Genomic DNA, 23,953 nt, shown 5'->3' with positions numbered 1-23,953 from the left:
CTAATTATTATTTCTAATACAATTTATTATTATATATGCTAATACAATTAAACGATGTACAGACAAACCATTTAAATCATTTGTCTTCCTATGGAAGATGACTTAAGAAAAGAAAAGATAACAAAAAAGGAAAAAGAAAAAGAATTTGTTACTACGTAATTCATTTCACTTTTGTCCTTTTCACACAAATGTTCGTAATACCGACAAATATCCCATTGAAGTTTTGATGATCTACAAATATTAATAAATATACAATAATAATTATAATGAAATAACTATTGTATTGTTACAGGAAGGAACGTCATTTGAAAATGGAAAAAAATTATTTGAGATATACTTACGTCCGTAAAAACTGTCAAGGACAAGATGGCAAATTTGCCGGATGTTAAGAATTGTGGCTTTTTCGTTCTTATCATACAAATGAGAAAAAATTTCGCGTCGATTGCCGGCAAGTTGTACCATTCGTAATTATAAATGGCGTTACCAAAATTTGTACTCTAATTGAATAAAAACAATTGACATTAATTCGATTAATTGATATTTCAATTGTATAAGAAATTATTGACATTTTATATACTTCCTGAATGAAACATTCGCCGATGAAGCAATAAATAAAAAGTGTACTTGTCACGGAAAGCATATAAAGAAAGAACAATATCGATGTTAAAATATCCTTCGTTTCTGGACCCTAAAATTGTCAAAAGATAAAGATTGATTAATTGTTATCACATAAATTAAGAACGTACGTGATATTCTTCGGATAAAAAAAAAAAAAGAAATCAATTTGTTTTCTACATTTTCTAAATGCAGATAATTATGGCAGGAGATCTATTAAAAAAAAAAAAAAAAAAAAATGAAGCAATTTTAATGATAATAGTAACAATGTAACTGTTCCTTTTTTTTTTCTTTTTTTCGATCCTTTTAAATCAAACAACGACGATCATTTTCAGAACATTTCATTTTCATTTTTACAATTATTATTTAATTTTTATCGCTATTCTTCAAGATTAAATGTTAGTACGAGATAAAAGAAAACATTGATAATTATGACCTTGTACGGGGAATTTAAAGTGGAATATAAAAACTCATTTACTATAAAGTAAAAAAGGATTTGTCGATGAAGTAAATGTAAATGCGACGATGATGATAGTTGTTTGAATGATCATAATTGTTTTCATAACAGTAACACAGAAAGAAAGAAATTTATATGAAAAGTTTCGTGCGAATTATTGAACTAAGAGATTTCCAAAATTTCGATCATTATTTGAATTATATATAAGATTTATTAACGACAGGATTTTTTTTTTTTGCGAAATGCTTCCGTTTCTTTTCTGTTTTTTTTTTTCAACAAAAATAAATATGCGCAGATTTTTTTCTAAGAGGCGATAAAAGATTAACGAAAATCTGTCCCATTTAATTTAAAGGTAAATAATTTCACAAATTCAAATTAATAAGAAATTATTTTATTTCAAAATTTTTAAGAATTATTTACGAATGAATTATTTCCTTTTTCTTTTTTTTTGTTGTTTTTTTTTCTTACTTTCTTTTTTTTTGTTTTTTTTTTTCAATAATTAGTCATGGCAATTATCGTAAGCAACGCGAATTGTTGTTTATATATCTCTGACAATTTCAATTCTCCGTCGTTCTTTATGAGTTTAAAAGGAAACAAAATTATTAATTTAATCTTTAAAGTAGAGTAAAATTATTAATTAAAGTAAAATTATTAATTTAATCTTATCAAGGAAAGAATAATTGATTTTAAAAACAAAGAAAAAATAGATTAATCAAAAATAAATGAGATATATAGGAAATAGCAAAAAAAAAAAAAATTCGGATTTTCCTTTTTTTTCTTTTTTTTGCTAGAGACTTATGTAATTCCTTAAAAAAGGAAAAAAAATAATATATTATTCGCTTGCATTTGTACCATCAGTACGTAGTAACAGGAAATGCAGATATGAATGGTGGTACCCAACAGTTGCTGCATAATCGGGAAATTAAAATTATCTTCCAATGTTTCCGTCAATCTGAAATATTATATTTCATGTAGATATAAAAAATAAAATATTACGATAGAGTTCATTATTATTGTTTGTATTTTCGTTATTGAAAAGACATAGAAACAAATTGATGCAATGTTATTTATGAGGAAAATATGATTTCTTCCTACTTTGGATATATTCAGTGACATTAAAGTCAATTGAAATTAATAAATAAACAATCAAATAATAAATAATATTGAAATTGAAAATAATAAATAAATATTGTAATAACGAATAAAATATAACGAATAAATAATTCAATAGAAAAAATAAAAAATAATAAATAAATGATGAAAGTATTTAATTGTTAAAGTGAGACACCTGTAAATGGAAAATAGTTTATTAATCAAATAACAAATATTAGGTTGGAAACTACGAAACGGGCATTTTTGTTTAGTTATTTATTTTCATTCAACGCCCGTTTCATAGTTTCCAACATAGTATATAAGGATTAGTTTGGATACTATGAAACGGGCATTTTTGTTTAGTTATTTACTTTCATTCAACACCCGTTTCATAGTTTCCAGCCTAACAAATAGATAGATCAAGAAAATCAACTTGCTTTTAATAATTTGTTACGGAAAGCAATAATATATATATATATATGTATACGTGTGTGTGATTGTAAATAAACTAAAGAAATTAATTGATAAACTTGTAAATAAAATAATTTATCATGATTTATATATATATATATATATATATATATATATATATATATATATATATATGTAGACATGTATACACACATATACACACACACACACACACACACACAAATATATCAATTAATTTTTTATATAATTATACGATATATTTTTTACCTTATCAATCGATAATGTCGTAGTATAAGTTTCTTCATACCATCACGAAGATTTTTAGAATCATTTAATAATGTCTTCACCTTATAAGACAATATAGAGAACTGTGCAATTACTTGAATGGACAAATTGACGAACATGCAATCGAATCCAACGTAACCTAATACGATACAAGGTATGTATATGATTTGATAAACACAAATCAAAGCGTAAATCCTTATGTCCCTTAAATGGATGACTTGTAATGTATTGTACGGCAACTGATAACCCATGGAATTGTTTTGTTCTGCTGAAAAGTAAAAAAAGAAAAAAGGAAACAAAAGAATTGTTAAGAAAATTAATTACGAAAATATAAAAGAGCAAATACATTAAATTAGCTGATTAAAACAAATATTCCAATATATTCATATCGAGTTAATGTCTTATACAATCATATTAATCATATAATATTATAGGGTAAACTTAAATAATCGTACCCTTAATTAATTAATTTAAAATTAGACACATAGTTGGATACAATGTTTTTTTTATTTCCTTTCAAATTAATTGTGATTTTGCAATCACTTTTGTAAATTTTCACGGGATCTTTCGTCAAAAAAGTGTACGCAGTGATGAAAAATATGATTCGTTGTGAATATGAAAATCATCGACATTTCGAGATATTTTATATTTTATGTAATGCTCCATAAATCTAAAAAAATAATAATCCGATATTGTAATATCGAATGAATACAATGAACTCAGAAAAACTTTCTAGCAATGTTGGTTTATCGTTCTTTTGGGTAGGTCGACTGATTTTTCCATTAGCATGTTGCGATATAACGAGTATATTATTAAGCAGTGTAAGCCATTGTTTCAACAATTATTTATATAACCATTTCAATTGTTGAAAATTGAACAATAATCATTAACAGCAATTGGTTGTGGCTAAAAAAGATGAATTATGCCGATTTGGTATCATCAAACACATGATAGCACCGTTTTCAATATCAGATCTGGATTAGATCTGGGTACAGATGTGGGTACAGCTGGTTGATTCGGAGAAAGTCATTGATTGGTATGTTTCATGTTGCTGTATAGAACGTATTTCTCATTTACGGTAACGATTATGCTTAAAATAGGATCACTTCGTAGCTTGGTCAGTAATGATGTGCAAATTCTTCCTCGTTGATATTAGTTCGTATTCGACAATAGTATGATGTGCAATGCAAATATCTCGATGATATATGTTTTCGATTTTATGAAGTTGTCTTTGCACTGTTCAACCATAAGTGATCACAAATGTATCAGATGTTTCTCGTACTGTCAATTATGGATCAGATTCAAATCGACAATGACTTCATTACGTCATTATTGAATTCCGCAGGTTGCCTACTTCGAACATTATTCGATCAAATCTAAATGATGAACTGATCAAATTGACTGAATCAACGTTGGCACTTATCCGTAAATAATCATTAATTTGTTATTCTTTTAAATTCCAGTCGTTGCATTAAAATCCAATCAAAAATGAAAGAACGTGCAATGACGTATGTATAGTTTTGAACGCTGAGAAGATGAAATTAATTTACTTATTAAAAATATATACAAATAATTGATGATTATTTCATCCTCTTATTTTGTGTAATATGAGCATATATTTGAGTGTATGAGTACATCTATTAATTCAATAATAACTGAATATGCAAATACATAAAAAAATAATCGTCGGGCTACAATTGATGACAAATCCATATAGGGATTAATATAAAATATATAAAATATAATGTCACTTATAAAATGAATCAATAATTATAAATTACCAATTTGAAGTCCTTCGGTAAGTCGAGTCGTATAATATAACATTTCGACTACTGTCATTGTAGAGGCTATTATTACAATAAAGTACGGAGGTAATTTAGTATAATTCACGAATGTTAATTTTTCCTCTTCAGTTTCGTATTTCTCAGTCAATGAATATTCCTTGATTTCCGTGAATAATTTACGCAATGCTTCTCTGTTTATTCTAGTAATTATTATTTTCGTAAGGGTCATCGTTAGTTGAATGTTTTCTGCTATGTTAGGTACGACGTAATCCATTGTTTTTGGGGCCCAAAACAATTGTGCGAGTGTTAGAGAACATTGAATGAAAAGATATGTAAAAAAGAAGAGAAATATCGGAAAGTAGTTCTTGAATGGCCAAATTCCCATGCATTTTAAGAACCTTGAGTTCCAAATAAATGATCTTCGGACGTTGGCAATTCCTTGTTCCTACAATAGAAATATTCAATTAGTTAATGTTCCAGATCGATTTCAGATTAATTAGTTTTTTATTCGTCTATATACATTTTATTACAGTTAATATTGTATATATATATATATATATATATATATATATATATATATATATATATATATATAATTTGTTGACATAAATTTATATACTGTTATATATAATTTTATATATATGTAAATATTACCATGTATATATGTATAACTTATATATTTACATGTTTATGATTAATATAATAATATATGTGTATATATAGATTACTATTATTGATATTAGTATTTTTATATACATCGATTTTAATTTTTGAAAATTTCAACATAATCGTATTTTGTCTGAAATTTTTTATTATAATTGAATCAAACAAAAAAAAATGTTTATATATACGTACATATACATACATATATATATATATATATATATATATATATATATATATATATATTATATTCTAGTATTAAATATATTTAAATCTACATATATCTATTTAGAAATATATAATTAATGTTCTTATTTTTTTTAAAATATCAAAATATTACAATTACTTTAATATTCAAGGTTAATATTATAATATATAAATATTTATATATTAATAATAATAATAATTTATAAATATTAAGAAATTATATATATTAGTATTATTTATAAATATATAAACACACATATATATTATGTATTATATATTTTATAATATATATATGAGCCATTTATTTGGAAAGTGGCCTAACTCCATTTATCTTCAAATCGAGATATTTAAGAGTTTGCGTTTCAATGAATTTAAAAATATACGTATAGGATACTAATGAGTCATACTACTTAAATGTATCTAAGGGTGTTAAATTTATATTTCCTATTAAAATAGTGACAATTTTTAAATGAATAATATGCGTTTTCTTATCAAGAATGGAGTCAGGTCAGTTTCAAAATTAACAATTAGATTCATTATAAAATTTGAAGGTGCCCAAGTCAATTCAACATAATTTAAGATGCTTCAAATTGAAAAAAAAACAATACTCAATTTATTTTACATATCTTTAAAACACTTCGAAAACATAATTTATGCGATTCAAAACATTTTTTAACTACATGACATACAAAATTACAAACATAAATTTATTACAAAACAATTTACTACTCATCTAGATTTTGTGTGTGTGAAATGGATTTGAAGAAATCATGATGTTCCGATGGTATATATCGTAATAGATCAATTATGTCTTTGAATTTTGCTGTTGTAATTTGTCTGATATTTTTATACAGTGGTGTCAATACGATATTTTCGAACTTTCTTGGTCCACCCCGACGTGGTAATAAATTCAGGACTTTAAAATTTTCATTTTCATTCATTGATTTAAATATAAATGGAATTAGGCCAATTTCAAAATAAACGGCTCATATATATATATATATATATATATATATATATATATATATATATATATATATATATTGCTTTATCATCATATTCATGAATTTTTTATTACGTTATGACGGATATCTAAATAAAGCGTTACTAATTTTTTATTTCATTAACATTACGTATTTGAGAAAAATAAGTCTAACAAAAATTCTCGTATAATAAACAGGCAATATTGTTGCATTTGTTGTTTTCTATTTATTAAACGATCTTGAAGTTTATTCAAGCTTAAATTCATTTTTTCATAAATACGATGCTACATTTTTTTATTGGAAATTTATTTTATTGTTGAAAAGAAAAAAATAGAAAACTAATCAATTTTTTTTTTTTAATTTTTCGTAACATTTTTAATTTTTCGAAATATTTTGTTTATACGGCAATTTTCGTACAGCAAAATTTGCCGTGAGATATTGTTGAATCTTTCACAAAATAAGAACAATAAATAATATTTCAATTTATAAAATCGGATAACAACTTGTTAGGACAAATTTTTTCCAAAATGTCATGTTTCCGAGATAAAGATTTGTTAATTTAGAAAATTTCATTCATTTAGAAAACTGTAATATATTGTCCATTTAAACATTTCATAAAACGTTTGTTCATCGAATGAGTTAAATATAATTATTGAATTACGCTGGTATCACATAAAAATATATTTCCTTTAGAACTATTATTCGTAAAATCAAATAATTCCTTTACGATAAAAAAAGTAGCAAAGACAGACAACGTGTGAAGCTGTAATAATAGAGTAGATTTAAAAAAAAAAAAAATAAATAAAACCAAGCAGAAACATCACAGAATTGTCGACGTATTATAAGAACGTAAACAATAAGCAATAATATAATAATAATATAAATAATATCTGCACGCTTATAAATGATAGTAAATGAAGATAAAAAAAATATATATAAGTAATAAATATTAATTGCATAAAAATAATTTCCAATTGAAATGAACTTGTAACATTATGATCGATAGAAAATTAATATCCGAACGCTATGTTAAGATATCACTTATCTAAACGTCGTATATGTGATCACAGTATATTCGGCACGAAATAATCGTTCTACGATTGCAAGAAAAAAAAAAGAAAAAAAATTGGCAGAAACAAAAATATCAAATCGTTCTCATGACTCTTACTTCTATGGTATCCTTTCCCATTTTATCCCTTCGAAGGTTCACGAAAGACTGACGGCAAAACGATCGAGCGTCCTCCCTGGTAAACTCTGTTTGAAAAAGATGGTATATACGTCTACAAGGATATATGCTTGAATAATTGATCTGAAGTCGACGAAAAAAAATATTCGAAGGAACAACTCGTCACGGACAACGAGTCAGTTCTAAAAACTTAAGTTAAGAGTTAAACAGTTCTTTTGTTATTATCATCGATAATGATAGCTTGAGGATAGCACTACAGGAAAAGGGTATTGAAGTATACATAAAAAATGTGCTCTTGTCGCTTCGGTTCCTCACGTAGTACATCCTTGTCTTCCCCCCAACCGCCCATCCACCTACCCTTGAGTTCACAGCCCTCATGTAAAACTTGTTATAACTTCATTTCATTTATCTGTCATTGAAATTTTTTCTTTTTTCTCGTTTTTCTTTTATCTTTTTTTCTTTTCTTTCTTAAAAGAGAAGGGTGATCATAGATATAGAGAGAGAGAAAAAAGAAAGAAAAAGTAACATCTCAACCTAAGGTATAATCTCTTTTTTTCTTTTTTTTTCTTTTTTTTCTTTTTTTTTTGCGTTTGACTATAGTTCGTAATGTTTCAGTTTATCGGCACAATATAAAAATGTTTTCATACTATTACAATACTTTTCGTTCGATCGTCCTTCCGTTCACTTGTTGTTTTCTAGTTTTGCATAATCCGACGAACGAAAGACATTAATTGCACTTGAATTAACGTACGTAGTTTGAAGGAACAAAATTTTTTTCTTCCACAGGAATATGTATTCGTAAGTAAGCCATACTTGTTGTCCTATATTTCAATAGTTTTCACGTTAGGGATAATGACGAGTATTATACTTAATGACGTACCTTGACCTTTGAACAATCAAAGGTATTTTTTTTTTTTTTTTTTTTTTTTTTTTATTATCACTTATTTTATACAAGATTTCTTTTTGTTTATTTCTAAATTATTATTCCTTATTGATTCTCTGCTGATCTTTATTTTATCATGATATTTTATTTACATTATTTTGTCATACCAAATGAAATTTTTATTATGTATCAGTTGTTTTCTTTGACGATTTGTTTTTTTTTTTTATCATTAATGATAGTCATTTATTTATACTCTTTTTTTTTAATTGTATTTTTTTCCACCTAACTTCACACTTAAGCCGCATAATCATTATATGTTTTGAGAGCTGATATAGCAAGTCTTGTGTGTGAAAAAGTCCAATTGATTGTACGCAGTAGTTTTTGGTTGGTGTCATTTTTGTCATATTTTACTATTTTCCTATAGAAAAGGTAAAAATGCTGTTCAAGTCAGAAAGAAATTAACCGATGTGTATGAAGAAGATGTGTTGACAGTACGCCAGTGCCAGAACTGGTTTGCAAAATTTCGATCCGGCAATTTTGATGTCGAAGATGCACCACGTTCTGGAAAGGCGGTTGAAGCTGATAAAGACACGATAAAGGCATTAGTTGATGCAAACCGGCAAATAACAACACGTGAGATCGGTGAGAGGTTGAATTTATCAAATCCAACTGTTTATGACCATTTGAAAGGCCTTGGTTTAACCTCAAAGCTCGATATATGGGTTTCCCATGTTCTCACGGAAAGAAATTTGTGTCGTGATTCGCTTCTCAAACGTCACGAAAATGATCCATTATTGAAACGCATCATTACTGGGGACGAAAGATGGGTTGTATATAACAATGTCAAACGCAAGAGATCATGGAGCAAAAAAGATGAACCGACTCAAAGCATTTCCAAAGCCAATATCCATCAAAAAAATGTGATGCTGTCTGTTTGGTGGAATTTTAAAGGAATCATTTTTGTTTTAGATTTTACCGGATAACACAACAATTAATTCGGAAGTCTACTGTCATCAGCTGGACAAACTGAATGATGCACTTCGACAGAAAAGGCCAGAATTAATCAACAGAAAAGATGTAGTGTTCCACCAAGATAATGCGAGATCTCATACAAGTTTGGTCTCTCGTCAAAAACTTTTACAGCATGAATGGGATACAATGCCACATCCACCATATTCTCCAGATCTGGCACCTTTGGATTATTATTTGTTCCGATCACTGCAAAATTTTTTAGACGGTAGAACCTTCGCTTCAAATGAGAAGGTCAAAAACCACTTCGATCAGTTTTTTGCCAGCAAAGACACAAAAATTTTATGAGCGTGGAATCATGCTACTACCAGAAAGATGGCAAAAGGTATTGGACCAGAATATATAATTTAATAAAATATTTGTTCATTATACGAAAATTGTCTTTCATTTTCAAAAAAAAAAAAAAAAAACGAAATGACTTTCCGAACGACTCAATAATTTATGCATTATTATTTGTACATTTTATGCAAATGAAAGTGGAAATCTTTTTATGTGTACATCTTCCGCAAACATACCTTTGACATTTTTCACATATATTATTTGTTTTGTTGTTGTGACAAACCAAGTACTTGATAAATTTTGCATTTGTTAGAATAGGTTGCATTTGATGATGTTGCAGTTGATCTGTTGGCCCTTTCACACCCTTGAAAATTCAAGTAAATGGTAACCTTCCAGGAATACCATCTTCGTCAATTTTTGACCACACAGTACCATCGACAGCTGTTTCGGTCTCCTAAAAGTTGTTTTCAGTTTCTTCATTAGTGTTTGAACTACTTAGCACCCTACATCTTTTCCTGGGCATATTGATGACACTTTCATTTTCACCATTGGTGATCGACTCTTCATCGACTCAGTGTCAAATGTTTATCTTTGAATATAATCCACTTCATCTTCAGATGATAGAATTTGTTGCATCTATTATCTATATCGGAGTACTCTTTACTTATGTTTGTTAACTTTTCCAATAACTCACTTTTATTCTCCATTTTATTTCATGAATTTAGGGTGCAAAAGAAATAAAATAAACAACTTGTTAGAAAAAGTATCACTGCATAAAGATTCGAGTAACAAATACTACTTTAGCTTATTGGTCAACTGCAACTTATCATGTATACACCCAAATCGACGATTTATCATGTACTTGTATGTTAGCATGTAATGGTAATCGAAAAAAAATAAACACTGTTATTTCAATACAGAGCCGAACTGATTAAAAAATTTACTCAATTCAATAATAAGAGTCATTTGATTATTTAAAATTTCCCAAGCAGTCATTTTGACTGCTTTTCGGCAATATGGGTATAACACACACATATATATATATATACCGAAAATGAAGGAGGGGGGAGGTAACTACAATTATTAATAAACGGATTTATATGTTGTACAAAAAGTCACAAAATTCTAAGAAATCGTGTCATTATATACATAATTGTTTTTCTAATTGAAATTAAAAAGCAGTCAAAATGACTTTCTTGGGTAATCTAGTGTTAAATTTCATTGATGGATTTTATTTTTCAGTTTACTTAATTTTAATTTTATGTAAAGTAATATATATGATTGTTTGCATATTTCGATGTTCAAATAATCAAATTATATGTAGGTTGAAATGGTTCTAATATAATTTCTGGGTGTTTGTGTGTTGTCTATGAGATAATTTAGTCGACTATCGAACGAAAACATAATCTATCCATTGTGACGTGCCTTTATTTTTTATGATAGAAAGAGAGGAGACTGGAGGCATTGAGAGTAAGAATGAGATGGAAATGTGTCGTTAGCAATTACCGAATGCATATGCATGAATGTGAATGAGAATGAAAGACGCTATAGGATAAACGTGAAAAAAATGAACGGAGGATAGTCTTAATTAGGCCAAACGAAGAGTAACGAAAAAAGGTTCTAAGTGTACCAAGTGCAGAATAAATGATGATCATGAGTAGAATGACCTAGAAATAAAGAGTTGTATTATTGTAATACATTCATTAATAAAATCCTTATTAATTAAGAATAACTGATCGGAGTTTCGCTAATTTGTATCTTCCAGATAGGATTAAGAAAAATATTTTACATATATATAAACTCTATAAATTGTGTTGACAGTGAATGCAGTATTTATCATTCTTACAAACAGTTAGATGATCGAGACTGTTCAATAATCGATCCTGAATATTGACTATTCAAATGAAATTAATATTTGTATAATAATTTGAAATAGATTACAGGCAATAAATGTATACAACTGCAGTATCGAGATAAATATAGACGATATTTATATAGTATCTGTGATTGATCAGAGATTTCGTTCGGTTTTTGTGTATGTAAAAAAAAAAAATGATCGTCTCGGTCAATACTAATTTTGTTGTCGTATGTATTTGGAATTTATTGACAAACAATAATAATGGTAAAAAAAAATAACAAACCTAACTCAAATGTGTTTTTAATTTTGAAAAAAATTGATTAATCATGCTTGAATATTCGTATGAGTAATAATAATAATTTTTCTTTGAATAGACACGTATGGACTCCATACTCTTATGTAGAAATATTTTTTAATAGAATAAAAATTAATAAAATTAATTTAATAAAATTACATGGCTACACACGTATTTATTTCAATTTTTCTAACCCATTTTTTTTGTACTATTATTATTATTATTATTATTATCATTATTATTACTTTATCACATGTACGTTTGAATCGGATATAATCGGTCAGATTTTTTAAGAAAAATATCAACTCGTACAGTTCTCTTACATTTGATAATAAATTTTTTTCACAAAGAAAGGTACTGAAAGTTTTGATCGATCGTCTTAGAATTGTATTTATATATTCTATAACGCTAATACAAGTCAACGATATATAAACAAAATCATTATTCTTTCTACGTAGGAAGATGAATTAAGAAAAAAAAAAAAAAAAAACAAAAAACAAAAAGAATTTGTTACTACGTAATCCATTTCACTTTTGTCCTGTTCACGCAAATGTTCGTAATACCGATAAATATCCCATCGACGTTTTGATGATCTACAAATGTTAATAAATATATAATAATAATTATAATGAAATTAACGATTGTATTGCTAAACGCAACGAACATAATTTAATAATAGATATAAATTATACTTACGTCTGTGAAAACGGTCAAGGATAAAACGGCAAATTTGCCAGACGTTAAATATTCGTTCTTATCATGCAAATGAGAAAAAATTTCGCGTCCATTGCCGGCAAGTTGTACCATTCGTAATTATAAATGGCGTTACCAAACTTTGTACTCTAATCGAACAAAACAAATGACATTAATCGATTAATTGTTATTTTAATTATAATAGAAATTATTGATAATTTATATACTTCCTGAATGAAACATTCGCCGATGAAACAATAAACAAAAAGTGTCCCCGTCACGGAAAACATGTAGAAAACGAATAAGAGAGATGTTAAAATATCCGTCATTTCTGGACCCTAAAAATGAAAAAAAGGAAAATGATCGATTAGTTATTATCATGTAAATTAAGGACATACATGATCATTATTAAAACAAAATAAAAAAAAAAAAGAAAAAAGAGTCAATACAATAGTGTTATTTGAATGGAAATATCATTTCCTTTAATTTTTGATATATTCTACGACATGAAGATAATTGAAATTAATAAATACGTAATTCAAATGATAAATAATAATAAATATAAAATAATGAAGAAATATCGAAGTGATAAAGAAAATATAACGAAAGAAAAAATAATTAAATAACAAAATAAAAAAATAATACATAACAAAATAGTACATAAAAATGATGAAAGAATTAAATGATTTAAGTAAGACGTCCATAAAATGAATGATTTATTAAAGAAATAATAAAAATAATAGATAATTTTGGAAAAAAAGCAATTTTTTATAATATATTACAAAGCGCAAAAACTTAAATGCGTACACAATTTTGTGTATGTATATGTGTATGTGTGTATGTTTGATTGAAAATAAACTATAATAATTAATTAATAAACTTCTAAATAAAATAATTTAACATTGTTTATATATTTTTTTTTGAATAAGAAAAGAAATCAATTTGTTTCTTACATTTTCTTTTTTTTTTTTTTTGAATGCAGATAGTAATGAAGGATATCCATAAAAAAATGGCAGAGTTATAGTGACGATAACAAATAATGTATTTGTCTCGTTCAGATAATACTCTTAAATCGAACAGCAATATCATCCAAATAATTTTTCATTTCCATTTTAAATTGTTTTTCATTTTATCGCTATTCCGAAAGACTAATATGTGCAGATTCACACGTATACTTTGTTAGTACGAGAGGAAGTACTTATAATAATTGCCATTTATGGAGAATGTAAAGCAGAGTGTAAAAAATCATATGTAATAAAATAATAAGGGATCCGTCAGTAAAGTAGATATATATACAACAATAACGCATAATATTTTTATTATTATTATTATTATTGTTATTATTATTATTAATATTATTATTATCATCATTATTATTATTATTATCACTATTGTTATCATTACTATTATTACTATTATTATTAATATTATTATTAGTTTATTACTATTATTATTGTTATTATTACTATTATTATTAACATTATTATTATGTTATTATTATTATTATTATTATGATAATTATTATTAATATTAATATTATTATTACTATTATTATTATTACTAGTATTATTATTATTATAATTACTATTATTATAACTTTTGTTATTATTATTATTATTATTATTATTATTATTATTATGATTATTATTATTATTATTATTATTATTATTATAATTAATATTATTATAACTTTTGTTATTATTATTATTACTTTATTATTATTATTAGTATTATTATTATCATCATAATTATTATTATTATCACTATTGTTATCATTATTATTATTATTATTATTGTTAATATTATTGTTATTATTATTATCATTATCATTATATTATTATTATCATTGTTATTATTACTATTATTATTAATATTATTACTATATTATTACTATTATTATTGTTATGATAATTATTATTAATATTAATATTATTATTATTACTTTTATTATTATTATTATAATTACTATTTTTATAACTTTTGTTCTTATTATTATTATTATTATTATTGTTATTATTATTATTATAATTACTATTATTATTATAATTATTATTGTAATTATTATTATTATTACGTTTTTACCATCGTTATTATCATGTTTTTTTTTTTTTGATAACAATAACCTCAAAAATTAAAAATCTAAATGAGAACTTTTTTAGGATCTAATGAACCGAGAGATTTCAAAATTTTCCTTCATTATTTGAATTACATTTAATTAATATTAAGTCGACTTAATATACAATTATATTAAGTTGACTTGACTTTTTTGCTATTTCTTTTTTTTTTTTTTTAAAAGAACATTTCATCTTATCGAAGAAGCAATAAATGATAAATGTAAATGTTCGCCATTTTTAAAGTGTAATTTCAAAAATTCGACAGAATAAGAACTTATTTTATTTTTATATATTTAAAATGATTTATGAATGAATTAGTTCCTTTTTTTTTCAATGAATTATCATGGCAATTATCATAAGTTACAAATTTTGCTCGTACCTATGACAAAGCCAGTTTCTCCGCCATTTTTTATCAGTTTTGAAGAAGAAAATTATCAATTAAATCTTTAAAGTAAGTACTATCAAAGTAAAATTGATTTTAAAAAATTACGTAGATTAGTTAAAAATATATGAGAAGTATAGAAAATAGAAAAAAATGTTTTTTTTTGCTACGGAGTTATGTATTTCCTTAAAAAGAAAAAAAACATGTGTTTTTACCATCAGTAAGTAGTAACCAGAAACGCAGATGTGAATGGTGGATCCCAAGAGTAGCTGCATAATTGGAAAATTAAAGATATCTTCCAATTTTTCCGACAATCTGAAATATTATATTTCATGTATATATAAAAAATAAAATATTACGATGTAGTTCATTATTATTGTTTGTATTTCACATTATCGAAAGAAAATAAGAAAAAAAAAGTCAATACAGTATTATTTGAATGGAAATATTATTTCCTTTAATATTTGATATATTCTACGGCATGAAGATAATTGAAATTAATAAATACGTAATTCAAATGATAAATAATAATAAATATAAAATAATGAAGTAATATCGAAACAACAAAGAAAATATAACGAAAAAAATAATTAAATAGGAAATAAAAAAATAATACATAACAAAATAGTACATAAAAATGATGAAAGAATTAAATAATTTAAGTAAGACATCCATAAAATGAATGGTTTATTAAAGAAATAATAAAAATAATAGATAATTTCGGAAAAAAAGCAATTTTTTTATAATATATTACAAAACACAAAAACTTAAATGCGTATGCAAGTGTGTGTATGTATATGTGTATGTGTGTATGTGTGATTGAAAATAAACTATAACAATTAATTACTAAACTTCTAAATAACATAATTTAACATTGTATATATATATATATATAGACACTTACACACACACATACACATATCAATTATTTTTATATAATTATACGATATTTTCTTTACCTTATCAATCGATAATGTCGTAGTACAATGTTCTTCATACTCTCATGATAATTTTTAGAATTATTTAATAATGTCTTCACCTCGTACGACAATATGGCGAATTGTGCAATTACTTGAACAGTTATATTTAATGATAAATCCATAAAAAAAAATTAATATTAAATATATAAAATATAATGTCACATATAAAGAAGGAACACATATTATGAATTACCAATTTGAATTCCTTCGGCAACTCGAGTCAGATAATAAATTAATTCGGCCATTGACATTAAAGAGGCAATTATTACAATAAAATATGGAGGTAATTTAGTATAATTCACGAATGTCAATTTCTGCTCTTTACTTTCGTATTTCTCAGTCAATGAATATTCCTTGAGTTCTATGAATAATTTACATAATTCATCTCGTTTGATTCTAGCGATTGTTATTTTCGTAGGTGTCATCATTTGTTCCATATTCTCTGCTACGCTCATTACGACAATGTCCATGGTTTTTGGAGACCAAATTAAATTTGCGACTGTTAGAGAAATATGAAGGAAAAGATATATAAAAAAGAAGAGAAATAATGGAAGGTAATTTTCAATGGCCAAATTCCCATGCATTTTAAAAGTCTTGAACTCCAATTGAATGACCTTCGGACGTTGGCAAATCCTTGTTCCTATAAAAGAAACATTCAATCGATTAATATGTTAGATTGGTTTCAAATTAATTACTTAAATTATGCATCTTACATTTTATTATGTAACATATTACAACATACATTTTATTAGAGTTTATTTAACCCCTTAACTTGTACAAAACAGGACAACCTGTGCACACTCGAGATAATTCGAGCGTCGTTGTATATTTTATGCTGCTATAATTTTTCACACTCGAATATAATCGTGAATTGAAAATAACAATGTGAAAGCAAAAAAACCTGTTTTTTTTTCCGAAATAGTAATTCGAAAAGAAAGATAAAAAAAGAAAGATAAAAAAGAAAGATAAAAAGATAAAAAAAATGCTCTTTTCTGCAATGTAGATCAAAATCCAAAATTAAAATAAAAATTTTGATTATTTTTGTATTTTCTTTTTTTTAACTTTTTTTCCCGAGACAATGTACTAAATTGTGTTTTTTTACATAAAAAAAAAGTTGATTTTTTTGGCCGGTTTTTTAAAAACAATCTGTGCGTTAAGGGGATTCTATATATATTCAATATATTGATATATATTTATTTTTTGTTATTTATAATTTTACATATATATATATATTTTAGTATCAAAAATATATTTAAATCTATATGTATTTATTTGAAAATATATAATTAATGTTGCTGTTCTTATTTAATATTAAAATATTGAAATTACTTTAATATTCAAGATTAATATTTTAATATGTTAATATTTTATAGTAATATATAATTACGAAAAGAGAATTATATATATCAATAGTATATATATATATATATATATATATATATATATATATATATATATATATATATATATATATATCTTTACAATAATTAAAATATATATATATATATTTCCAATAATTAAATGTTTATGTTACTGGGTAATTAAATATTAATTAAAACTGATTAATAATTAATTATTTTTATAAAATTTTGATTTTAATTTTCTAATAATTATTTTATAATCATATATTTTACCATTTTCTAAAGTTTATTTTAAAACAGTGAAAAATGAGAATTTTATTGAAAAATGTTATATGACGATTGTTCATCGAAATCATTGAATACAATTATTAAATTACGTCGATTTATAATTTTTCACTGTATTCACGTTCGTGTATTCACATAAAAATATATTTTCTTTAGAAATATATATCATATATATATATATATATTTTTTTTTTTTTTTTCGTAAAATCAAATAATTCTTTACGATCAAAAATCAAACGTCAAAGACAGATAGCGCGATACTGTAATTGTAGATTACAAACAAAAAAAAAACAAAAAAACAAAAGCGAAATATAAGAACGTAAAGAATAAACAAAATTAATAATATCTGCACGCTTATAAATCAAATTGCACGATGACAAATAAAAAAAATATATATATATACGAGAAATAAATAAATTAATTAAGTAATAAAATTTCACAAAAATAATATTCAATTGTTATGAACGTTGAACACATTGATTGATGAAAAATTATTTTCGAACACTATAAAGAATATTCACGGCACTTATCAGCATTGTATATACGATCACTGTATTATTCGGCAAGAGGCTCGTTGTACGGTTTAAAAAAAAAAAAAAGAAAAAAATAAAAAGAGAGAGAGAGAGAGAGAGAGAGAGAGAGAGAGAGAGAGAGGAAAAAAGAAATAAAAAATAAAGAAGAAACCAAATCGTGCTCTTTATCTTACTTCTATGCTATCCCTTTCCATTTTATCCCTTCGAAGGTTCGCGACAGACTGACGTTAAAAAGGGCGAGTGTCCTCCCTGGTAAACTCCGTTTAAAAAAAGGATAGTATATGCGTCTAAGGGTTGATTAAATAGTTAATCCGAAGTCGTCGAAACAAAAAAAAAAAATATCGAGAAACAACTCGTCTTTAACCCGTTCTAACAGGGAGTTAAACAGTTACTTTATTACGATCATTGATTACTATAGTGTGAAGGTATAACGAAGGGCAGGGGAGGTGTGGGATTAGAGTATACATAAAAAATGTATTTTCATTGCATCGGTTCAACCACATGTTCTCACCCCTGTTTTACAACCCTCATACAAAACTTGTTATAACTCCATTCCATTTATCTGTCATTGAAATTTTTCCTTTTTTTTTCTTTTCTTTTTTTTTTTCTTTTTCTTTTTTCCATTTCTATTTTTTCCTTTTTTTAAAAAGAGGATTATCATAGATGTAGAGAAAAAAAAGTAACATGTCACCATAGATTATTATCATTCTTCTTCTTTCGGACATAGTTCAAAGTTTATCATTTCTTTTTTTTTTTTTTTTTTGTCTACAATATAAAAATATTTTCACTTTCTAGTATTTTTCGTTCGATCGTTCTTTCGTTCTCTTTTTGTTTTCAGTTTTGCGTGATACGACGAACGAAAGACATCGATTGTCCTTGAATTAAATGGTGATGGTTTAGAAGACAACAATTTTTTCTTTCTCCACACGGAAAAATGTATTCGTTAATTGTCTTTAAATGTTGTCCTTTATTTTCGAAATTTTCACGTTAGGGATGTGATACGGGTGCATTGCTCAAGGACATACATGATTTCTACGTAAAGAAGGCAACTTTTTTTTTTTTGCTTTAATTATCAGTTGTTTCTTCTTTCACAAGATTTCTCTTTCTTTACTTTTTATATCGTCATTCGCTATTTGTAATATAACAATCCCTATATTTTTTCAGATTTTAAAATATTTGTTATTTTGTCAATCTAATCAGATATTTTTTTATTTTTTTTTTTTTTTACGTAACACTTGCTTCATATGAGCGTTGCTTTTTCTTCAAATTTTCTTTGTTTTTTTTTTTTTTACTTTTACATCATTAATTGTTTTGATTTATTATATATATTTTTTTTTTTTTTTTTTTTTTTTAACCAATCTTTGATTTCCTCATTTATCGACATGGAGACTTTTTTTTTTGACTAACAATTGTTTTCACTTTTTCTTTCGTTTTTATAATGAAAAATTATTTTTCTTTTATTTATTACATTAGTCAATTTTAATTTTATATAAAATATTATATATAAACGTTTGCACATTTTTATATTCAAATAATTAAAATATATTCAATTTTTCTTTTTTTTATAAATTTTGCAGATATTGAAAGGATGATTTATCATTCTTACGAACGGTTAGATGATCGAGATTGTTTAAATTGAATCGATCCTGAATATTGACTATTTAAATGAAGTTAACATTTATGTAATAATTTTAACAGATAGTTAACAATAAATACATATATATATATATATATATATATATATATATTGCAGTGTATAGATAAACATAATCGACATTTACATAACATCTGTGATTGATCAAATAATTAATTTGATTTTCATGTAAGTTCAAAAAAAAAGATCATTTTTGTCATTATCAATTTTGTTGTCGTTTATATATGTAATTTATTAACAAAACGATAATAACAAAAAAAAGAAAAAAAGCAAATTAGCACATGCAATTATTACAATAAAATATGGAGGTAATTTAGTATAATTCACAAATGTCAGTTTCTCCTCTTTAGTTTCATATTTCTCAGTTAGTGAATACTCCTCGAGTTCTATGAATAATTTACGCAGTGCTTCTCTGTTCATTCTGGCGATTGTAATTTTCGTAAGTGTCATTGTTAGGATAATATTTTCTGCTATGTTTGCTATGACATTATCCATAGTTTTTGGAGCCCATAACAATTCTGCGAGTGTTAGCGAAAAATGTAGAGAAAGATATGTGAAGAAGTAGAGAAATACCGGAACGTAGTTCTGCAATGGCCAAATTCCCATGCAGTTTAATAACCTTGAGTTCCAAGTAAATGATCTTCTGATATTGGCAATTCCTTGTTCCTATAATAAAAATATTCAATTGGTTAATATTCTAGATTGATTTTAGAATAATTAATTATTTATTTATATATATATATATATATGTATTACATTTTATTAAGTAATATATTTATATATTAGTTAGTAAATATTATAATGTAAATAATCTATATATTTATACGTTTATGATTAATATAATAATATATGCACATACACAGATTATTATTTTATAAATATATATATATATATATATATATTTATATGTATATCGATTTTAATTTCTGATAATTTTAACGTGATCGTATTTATCAAAATTTTGTATTATTTATTAATTAATGTTCTTATTTTTATTAAAAATTAAGATATCACGATAACATTAATATTCAAAATTATCATGTAAATATTCAATAATTGTTTTTAAATATTATAAAAAGAAAATTATACGTATTAATGGTATTCATATATATGCACAGCTTGATCACCATATTAGTGCATTCTTTTATATGGATATCTTAATATTAATTATAACGGGTATCTAAATAAAGCTTCATTATGATTTTATTTCATCAATTCGATGTATTTGAGAAAAATAATTCATATAAATGTTTGTCTGATAATAATGATGTCATATTACACTTTTTCTTTTCTATTTTTTATACGATTTTGAAGTTCATTAAATCTTAACTTTATTTTTTCTAAATACCAATCAACATTATTTATAATGGAAATTTATTATTCGTTAAAAAAAAAAAAGAAAAAAGAAAAAAAACAGAGAAAAGAAAAATAAATTTTGTATGAAATATCTTGTTCATCGAACAACAAAGTTAACTTTTATATATTATTGTATCTTTCCCCTAAATAAAAACAATAAATAAAATAATATTTCTACTGTTGAAGTCAAATTGCACTTGTAAAAATAAATTTTCTTCAAAAATACCATTTTTCCGAAATGAACAATTGATAGTGCTTCGTCTGGAAACACCCTATATATCGTCCATTAAAAATTCTCTATTACGATTCTTTACCGAATGTAAATAAATATTAAATATTAAAATTAAATCTCATTGAATTATATTTTTCATTACATTCACGTGTGCATATTAATACAAAAATTGATTCCCTTTAAATAAAAAAACAAAAAAAAAGAAAAGTCAAACGTCAAAGACAGACAACGTGCAGTTACAATTGTAAACTTGAAGAAGAAAAAGAAAAAAAGAAAAAAAAAAAAAAAAAAGAAAAAAAAATGAAAGGAAGAAGAAATCCCAATTAAAATGTCAAAGAATTATTTGCGAAATGTGAATACGTAAACAATAAACAAATTAATAATATCTACACTTTTATAAATTAATATTGCAAGGACGAGCAAAAAAAAAATATATATATATAAGAAATAAAAATGTATTGGGAAATAAAATTTCAAAAAATATTATTTTCAATTGAAATGAACATTGAACAACACTTTGGGATCGTTGAAAAATTATTTTCGATCACTACGTAGTATATTTACGTCACTTAATGGTCATCTGTAATATCACTGTATTATTATTCGACACGAATTTCGTTTTACGATTAAAAACAAAAAGGAAAAAAAAAAAGAAAAAAAGAAAAAAAGAGGAAAGAAGAAGAGGAAATACAAAAATTAAAAAAAAAAAGAAAAAAAAGAGAAAACCAAACCATCCTCTTGACTCTTACTTCTATGGTATCCTTTCCCATTTTATACCTACGAGGGCTCGCGACAGACTGACGGTAAAACGGTCGAACGTCCTCCCTGGTAAACTTCGTTTGAAAAAGATGGTATATGCGTCTAAAGGGTTGCTTGAATAGTTAATTTAAAGTCGACGAAAAAAATATTGAGAAACAACTCGTTTCTAACTTTTTCTATCAACGAGTTAAACCAGTTACTTTGTTGTTATCATCGATAACGTTAGCTTGATATTAACGGCAGAAGGGAGAATTGGAGTATATATATATAAAAAAAAAAAAAAAAAAAAAAAAAAAAAAAAATGTGCTATTATCGTTTCGATTCACTATATAGAGAACATCCCCTACGTTTTACAGCCCTCACGTAAAACTTCTTTTAATTTCATTCCATTTACCTGTCGTTGAAATTTGTCCTTTTCTTTTTTTTTATTTTTTGGGAAAGAGGGTGATCATCATAGTTATAGAGGGAAAAATGTAACATCTTGCTCCTGGATATAATCATCCTTTTTTTTGCTCGGTGTCATAGTTCGAAGTTCAACGGTTAACTGGTAATATAAAAATATTTTCAACCCCTATACAATACTTTTCGTTCTTCGATCATCCTTTCGTTCCCCTTGTAGTTCTCAGTTTTGCCGTAATACGACGAACGAAAGACATTGAATGTCCCTGAATTTATGATGGTGGTTTTAAAAAAATAAAACTTTATTCTACTTCATCGAAAACAAGTATTCGTAAGTAATCGTGCGGTGAAATTAAATGTCTGTAACGTTTTGTCCTTTATATTAATGATTTTAACGTTAGAGCTTGTAAAGAGTATAGTTTTCTTTTAAGGACATACATGATTTCTGGAAAAAAAAGGAAACTTATTTTTTTTTTTCTTTTTTTTTTTAATTATCAATTGTTTCATACAAGAATTCTTTTTCTTTATTTTTAAATTATTATTTTTCATTTGCAACCGAACAATCTCTTTATTTTCTGAAATTATATACTTTCACTATTTTCTCAAATTGATTATATTTTTTTTTTTTTTTTCTTTTTTTACGCATCCTTCGGATTCCGTGAGATTTGACGTTGTTTTTGCAAATTTTTCATTTTATTTTTATTTATCATTAATCGTCATTATTTCTTATACTTCTTACGTAATCATTTATCGACATGGAAATGTTTTCGTTTATACCTTTTTTTTCGAGTAACATTTGTTTTCACTTTTTCTTTCATTTTTCTAACGAAATATTATATCTCGTTGATGATTTTTATTTATTAGTTAATTCAATTTTAATTTTACGTAAAATATTATATGAATGTATATACATTTTGATGTTCAAATAATCAAAATATTTTAACCCTTTATAAATTTTGCAGATAATGAATGCAGCACTTATTCTTACAAACAAAGTTTGGCGAATGAGATCGTTCAATAATTAATTTTGAATATTCAACATTAAAAGGCAATTAATATTTCTATAATAATGTTGAACAGATAACTGACAATAATTGCATACAACTGCAGTATTTAGGATAAATATAGACGATATTTAAATAATATCTGTGGTTGAT

At 25.0% G+C, this 23,953-nt stretch overlaps 2 protein-coding genes across 3 annotated transcripts; both read right to left on the bottom strand.

The window, feature by feature from the left end:
* Positions 1-60: 60 nt before the first annotated feature.
* On the bottom strand, positions 61-7,736 carry LOC124957345 (odorant receptor 4-like). Of its 2 annotated transcripts, none has more exons than XM_047514319.1 (7): positions 7,687-7,736; positions 4,663-5,110; positions 2,864-3,149; positions 1,925-2,024; positions 578-688; positions 342-497; positions 61-231 (listed from the first exon to the last, which is right to left on the bottom strand). In XM_047514319.1, the coding sequence occupies exons 1-7, from the start codon at positions 7,705-7,707 to the stop codon at positions 181-183; spliced, it is 1,173 nt and encodes a 390-aa protein (XP_047370275.1). In that variant the 5' UTR covers positions 7,708-7,736; the 3' UTR covers positions 61-180. The 2 variants fall into 2 exon arrangements, with proteins under 2 accessions (XP_047370275.1, XP_047370276.1); XM_047514320.1 differs by having other exon boundaries at positions 2,864-3,146.
* Positions 7,737-12,425: 4,689 nt separating this feature from the next.
* On the bottom strand, positions 12,426-22,408 carry LOC124957226. Its single transcript, XM_047514065.1, has 10 exons — positions 22,370-22,408; positions 20,345-20,716; positions 16,982-17,055; positions 16,832-16,857; positions 16,411-16,716; positions 16,197-16,308; positions 15,453-15,552; positions 12,969-13,079; positions 12,745-12,890; positions 12,426-12,641 (listed from the first exon to the last, which is right to left on the bottom strand). Exons 1-9 carry the CDS (start codon positions 22,406-22,408, stop codon positions 12,789-12,791), a joined length of 1,242 nt encoding a protein of 413 aa, XP_047370021.1. The 3' UTR covers positions 12,426-12,641; positions 12,745-12,788.
* Positions 22,409-23,953: the final 1,545 nt, after the last annotated feature.

This window comes from Vespa velutina, chromosome 25 (assembly GCF_912470025.1).
Source record: "Vespa velutina chromosome 25, iVesVel2.1, whole genome shotgun sequence".
Classification (NCBI taxonomy): domain Eukaryota; kingdom Metazoa; phylum Arthropoda; class Insecta; order Hymenoptera; family Vespidae; genus Vespa; species Vespa velutina.
This window is presented reverse-complemented; position numbering and strand designations above follow the sequence as displayed.

Bases quoted from the DNA above. Each gene is read 5' to 3' on its own strand.
- LOC124957345 (XM_047514319.1), bottom strand. From the start codon at position 7,707: ATGGGAAAGGATACCATAGAA. The intron at 5,111-7,686 runs GTAAGAGTCATG...TTTCTATTGTAG, and splicing joins TGGGAAAGGATACCATAGAA to GAACAAGGAATTGCCAACGT. The intron at 232-341 runs GTAAGTATATCT...TAATATTTGTAG, and splicing joins CCTTGACAGTTTTTACGGAC to ATCATCAAAACTTCAATGGG.
- LOC124957226 (XM_047514065.1), bottom strand. From the start codon at position 22,408: ATGGGAAAGGATACCATAGAAGTAAGAGTCAAGAGGATG. The intron at 20,717-22,369 runs GTTTGGTTTTCT...TTTTTATTATAG, and splicing joins AAGTAAGAGTCAAGAGGATG to GAACAAGGAATTGCCAATAT. The intron at 13,080-15,452 runs GTAAAAACACAT...TTTCATTTTTAG, and splicing joins CTGGTTACTACTTACTGATG to GGTCCAGAAATGACGGATAT.